We start from the raw sequence: 6,079 nt of genomic DNA, 5'->3' as shown, positions 1-6,079 counted from the left end.
AAGCATCAATTCTTTGGCGCTCAGCTTTCTTTATAGTCCAATTCTCAAATCCATACATGACTACTGGAAGAATCATAGCTTTGACTAGATGGTCCTTTGTTGGCCAAGTAATGTCTCTGCTTTTTAATATGTTGTCTAGGTTGGTCATAACTTTCTTTCAAGGAGCAAGTGTCTTTTAATTTCATGGCTGCAGTCACCATCTGCAGTGATTTTGGAGCCCCTAAAATTAAAGTTTGTCACTATTTCCATTGTTTCCCAATCTATTTGCCCTGAAGTGATGGGACCGGATGCTATGATCTTGGTTTTGAATACTGGGTTTTAAGCCAACTTTTTCCACTCTCTTCTTTCACTTTCATCAAGAGGCTCTTTAGTTCCTCTTCACTTTCTGCCATGAGGGTGGTGTCATCTGCATATCTGAGGTTATTGATATTTCTCCCGGCAATCTTGATTCCAGCTTGTGCTTCATCCAGCCTGGCATTTCACATGATGTACTCCGCATAGAAGTTAAATAAGCAGGGTGGCAATATACAGCCTTGATGTACTCCTTTTCCTATTTGGAACCAGTCTGTTGTTCCATGTCCAGTTCTAACTATTGCTTCTTGACTTGCATACAGATTTCTCACGAGGCAGCTCAGGTGGTCTTGTATTCCCATCTCTTTCAGAATTTTCCAGTTTGCTGTGATCCACAGTCAAAGGTTTTGGTGTAGTCAATAAAGCAGAAATAGATGTTTTTCTGTAATTCTCTTACTTTTTCTATGATCCAACGGATGTTGGCAACTTAATCTCTGGTTCCTCTGCCCTTTCTAAATCCAGCTTGAACATCTGAAAGTTCATGGTTCACGTACTGTTGAGGCCTGGCTTGGAGAATTTTGAGCATTACTTTGCTAGTATGTGAGATGAGTGCAATTGTGTGGTAGTTTGACCATTCTTCAGCATTGCCTTTCTTTGGGATTGGAATGAAAAATTGACCTTTTCCATTCCTGTGGCCACTGCTGAGTTTTCCAAGTTTGCTGGCATATTGAGTGCAGCACTTTCACAGCATCATCTCTTAGGATTTGAAATAGCTCAACTGGAATTCCATCACCTCCACTAGCTTTGTTCGTAGTGATGCTCCCGAAGGCCCACTTGACTTTGCATTCCGGAATGTCTGGCTCTAGGTGAGTGATCACACCATCATGGTTATCTGGTTCATGAAGATCTTTTTTGTGTAGATACAAGTAATTTATGTAATAAAAGTTTGTGTGAATATTAGTAATATTTTTTCCTTCTTTCCTGGAAGTCACTTCAACCACATGGAACCACATAATGATACACAAATTTCAGAATTTCTCCTTCTGGGATTTTCAGAGGAACCAGAACTGCAGCCCCTCATATTTGGGCTTTTCCTCTCCATGTACCTGATCACTGTGTTTGGAAACCTGGTCATCATCCTGCTTGTCAGCTCAGACTCCCATCTCCACACCCCCATGTACTTCTTCCTCTCCAATCTGTCCTTTGTAGACATCTGCTTCACCTCTACCACCATCCCAAAGATGCTGTGGAACATCAAAACTCAGAGCAAAGTTATAACCTATGAAGGTTGCATCACACAAATTTACTTTTTCATACTCTCTGCAGTACTGGACATCTTTCTCTTGACTGTAATGGCCTATGACCGGTTTGTGGCCATCTGCCACCCCCTGTATTACACAGTCATTATGAACCCCCGGCTCTGTGTACTGCTGGTTCTGGTGTCCTGGGTAGTGTGTATGTTGAATTCCTTGTTACAAAGTTTAATGTTGTTGCAGCTTTCCTTTTGCACAGATGTGAAAATCCCCCACTTTTTTTGTGACCTCAGTCAAATAATCCAACTTGCCTGTTCTGACACATTTCTTAATAACATGGTGATGTATTTTGCAAGTGTCCTGTGGGGTGGTGGTCCCCTGGCTGGTATCCTTTACTCTTACTCTAAGATAGTTTCCTCTATACATGGAATGTCATCATCTCAAGGGAAGTATAAAGCATTTACTACATGTGCATCTCACCTCTTAATTGTCTCCTTATTTTTTTGTACAAGCCTAGGAGTGTACCTTAGCTCTGCTGCTACCCATGGCTCACAGTCAAGTGCGACAGCCTCAGTGATGTACACCGTAGTCACACCCATGCTGAACCCCTTCATCTATAGTCTGAGGAACAAAGACATAAAGGGGGCTATGAAGAGATTCTTCGTGATGGAAAGTCTTAAAAGGCCAATGGTTCTGGGTCTGGAGAGGTGCCCATGGCTTAAGGGATCAAAGCTTCAGTCAGTAGTTGTGATTCTTTAATCAGATTGTGAAAGTAGAATTTGCTTTTATTAATTTTCTAGACTTTTCATTTTTTCAGCTATTCTATGTAATTTAGTTACTCATTTTATTAGGCTATCTTCTCTCTCAGATATCCAACAGCTTTCCCCTCTTTTTTTCTAAAATATTCCCAAACTTTTGATATTAAAAATTGGACATTCCCAAATTCCCATTTACTCATACAACTACTTGGATTTACTAAGAACAGTTTCTTCTCAAATGACTAATATCACCCCATGTAATATGTCTTTAGTTTTACTAAAAAAAGAATTATCAGATATCACGCCAAAGGAAAGACATGACAAACATGGAAGCTAAGCCATCTTTGTAAGATTATAGGAGAGAAAAATCTGAGATCATAGCTTTTCACTTCTGTGTCCAACATTCCTCATATATCAGATCTTTAACTGGTATTCCTGATATTATAGACTTTAAAATACAAGTGTGTTTTACAACAAGTCATTGGGTTTATTTTCCTAATTAGGATTTTGTTTTCTTATCAGCCTCTATGTCCACATTACCTACCATAGTCACTGGCAAAGCTGATTATTGCAAAGGATGAGATGGCTGGATGGCATCACTGACTCGATGGACACGAGTCTGAGTGAACTCCCGGAGTTGGTGATGGACAGGGAGGCCTGGCGTGCTGCGATTCATGGGGTCGCAAAGAGTTGGACACGACTGAGCTACTGATCTGATCTGATCTGATCTGCCAGTGTAGTCCACACAGAAACACAAATTACAACACAAATTGACTTAAACACACATTTACTTAATATCACCTTCAAGTCAGAAATGACCTTGAATATAATAAAGTAACTTTTAAAATATACTTTGTATTATTATTTATGACATTTGTTTTCAAGCTGTGCATCTACTCATTGCAGTCTGGAATACTAGTGTCAATGTTTAAGGGGACCTACTCACTGAAGTGAAGGATTGATTAATCTGCTTTATGTTTTATTATTGAATTATCTTACTCTTCCTACTTGAAAACTCAAGGTGAGCCTATAACTATGACTTTTTCCATTGGTCTTAATGAAACATCTCATCAATTCTAAATGTTGTCATAAACAAAAAGAGCAGTGAATGGACAACATCATCCACTATATATTTTCCATATACAAATGAATTTCTTCCATTTGCAAGATCAAAACTGATTCATAAGAACATGACTTCCTGCTTAGACCTAAGATTCAGGTTCGGCAATGTTTGTACACAAACACATATGTCCTTGCAAACTTTCCTGAATTTAGGAAAGGAACATCAGTGAAGTCACTTTTTAATATAGTTGTGTGGAAAAAAACTACTTGGATAAGACAGTAATCAGAAATGCTTTCTTCAAATCTCAGAACATGTGTGGAAAAAAAAAACATGGTGAAAAATAAGAAGCAGTAGATTATTAGCTTTGCCCTCAGTATCATTCACTTTGATTATTACATTTGCTAGCAGGCTGCATAACCAGTTATCCTACAACAAAATGGTAAAATATAATGCATTTATTATCAAATGAGATGGTATGTTTTGGAGTTGTTTCAAGTTTTACTAGGTTTTTCATGAGTCTGTAATTAGCTGTCAGTCTCTCTATATGTTTCTAAGGCTCGTCCATGGTCCAGTAGCTGGCTGTAGTGCTTTTGTGTTTTAAACTAAACTGTAGACAGTTCATTCATTTCTCAGTTGAGTTCAGTCATTCAGTCATGTCTGACTCTTTCGATCCCATGGACTGCAGAACACTAGGCTTCCCTGTCCATTACAAACTCCCCGAAGTAAAAGTGAAGTGAAAGTGAAAGTTATTCAGTCGTGTCTGACTCTTTGCAACCCCATGGACTATACAGTCCATGGAATTCTCCAGACCAGAATATTGGAGTGGGTAGCCTTTCCCTTCTCCAGGGGATCTTCCCAACCCAAGGATCAAACCCTGGTCTCTCTCACTGCAGGTGGATTCTTTACCAGCTGAGCCACCAGGGAAGCCCAAGAATACTTGTGTCGGTAGCCTATCCCTTCTCCAGGGACTCTTCCCAACCCAAGAATCTAAACAGGGTCTCCTGCATTGCAAGCAGATTCTTTACCAACTGAGCTATCAGGAAAGCCCACAAACTCCTGGAGCTTGCTCAAACTCATGTCCATTCAGTCAGTGATACCATCCAACCATCTCATCCTCTGTCATCCCCTTCTCCTGCCTTCAGTCTTTCCCAGCATCAGGGTCTTTTCTATATCTAGGTTAATATAGTTTACAGGAGAAAATGAGTTTATCAAATGTAAATTGCCTTAATTTATTCCACTGCTCCTATAGTCATTATAATGCTTTTCTTTCTTCCCGGTTAGAAGACATATCACCCACATTTATTCAGGGTGACTCAGCTACCTGTACTCTAGGTCTGACCCTGAGTCATGCATCATTAGAGATTTTCTTTTTTTAACTATTTTATTCAGACTATAACAGGTAATAAGTTGAATATATTAAAAATGCACAAGCAATAGAGGAAGTAGAGGGATTAATAAGATGGCAGTATAGAAATTTCCATGTCTGCCTCCTCTAAGAAACATCAAATAAGAAGAACTATCCATCTACCAAAATATCTTCACAGAAACAAGGGATTCCAAATGAGACATTACAGCACTTTGATGAAGCAAAATAATTTTTTTAAGATGCATTGATTAAGGTAGGAAGGACAATGTCACATTACTGCTGTCACACATACCTCAAGTCTAGGCATCTCAGTACGGAGAGAGAAACCTCCAAGTGTGAATAGAAGAGTGAAGTGAGCACCTGAACTCACCTCAAACTCCAGTTCCAGGCACATACTAGTGCCCAGCTAACTCCCATAAGTCTAGGTCTCAGACAAGTCATTGCACCCTGGCTCACCCCAACACCCAGCTGGAGCATATGGTCTCAGCATCCACACAGGCTCCTGCAGACACAGTCCATGCAGGCTCCTGAAGATACAGGCTTGTGGCCCAGCCAAGTAGCCTTGCCCCTGAGATCTAACTTTCAGACTTGGCATGGTGCCAACACAGCGTATAGCTCCCTCATTTCATTTCAGTTCAGTCGCTCAGTCGTGTCCAACTCTTTGTGATCCCATGAATTGCAGTACACCAGGCCTCCCTGTCCATCACCAACTCCCAGGCTTCACTCAAACTCACATCTATCGAGTTGGTGATGCCATCCAGCCATCTCATCTTCTGTCGTCCCCTTCTCCTCCTGCCCCCAATCCCTCCCAGCATCAGAGTCTTTTCCAATGAGTCAACTCTTCACATGAGGTGGCCAAAGTACTGGAGTTTCAGCTTTAGCATCATTCCTTCCAAAGAACACCCAGGACTGATCTCCTTTAGCTCCCTAGCCTTAGGCAAACTCCCTTGAACTAAAGAGCTTGCCTTCACTAGGACAAGGCCAGCCTCCTCCTCCTGAGATGTCAAACCCTTCACATGAGTCCCTGGCACCTGGATGACACAATCTGTACCAAGAATCCATGCACAGCCACACAACTACGTGGTCTGTTCATCACCACAGACTCAGGTGCCAAGACTACCTCAGTGATTCCAAGATCCAGACCCTGCTCCTTGTGGTTCAGGCACTGTACCAGACCCCAGGGAACCAAGAACCAGGCCAACCACTTCTTCAAGCTCCAAGCCTTCCTCTCAAGGACTCCAGAAGCACCTTCACCTCTGGACACCACCAGAGAGTGCACACTGTATCTTTGACAGGCTTGCTGTAGAAGCGCTTTGCATGCAGACTAAATTGTGAAGAAATGAAATAT

The 6,079-nt window shown here is 41.2% G+C and overlaps 1 protein-coding gene across 1 annotated transcript; it reads left to right on the top strand.

The window, feature by feature from the left end:
• Window positions 1-1,142: 1,142 nt before the first annotated feature.
• On the top strand, window positions 1,143-2,706 carry LOC133251108 (olfactory receptor 7A17-like). Its single transcript, XM_061423153.1, has one exon. It carries the CDS (start codon window positions 1,293-1,295, stop codon window positions 2,301-2,303), a length of 1,011 nt encoding a protein of 336 aa, XP_061279137.1. The 5' UTR covers window positions 1,143-1,292; the 3' UTR covers window positions 2,304-2,706.
• The last annotated feature ends 3,373 nt before the right edge of the window (window positions 2,707-6,079 follow it).

The sequence above is a fragment of the Bos javanicus genome, chromosome 7, assembly GCF_032452875.1.
Source record: "Bos javanicus breed banteng chromosome 7, ARS-OSU_banteng_1.0, whole genome shotgun sequence".
NCBI lineage: Eukaryota > Metazoa > Chordata > Mammalia > Artiodactyla > Bovidae > Bos > Bos javanicus.
Note: the sequence above shows the minus strand (reverse complement) of the source record. Positions and strands in the feature narration are given on the sequence as shown.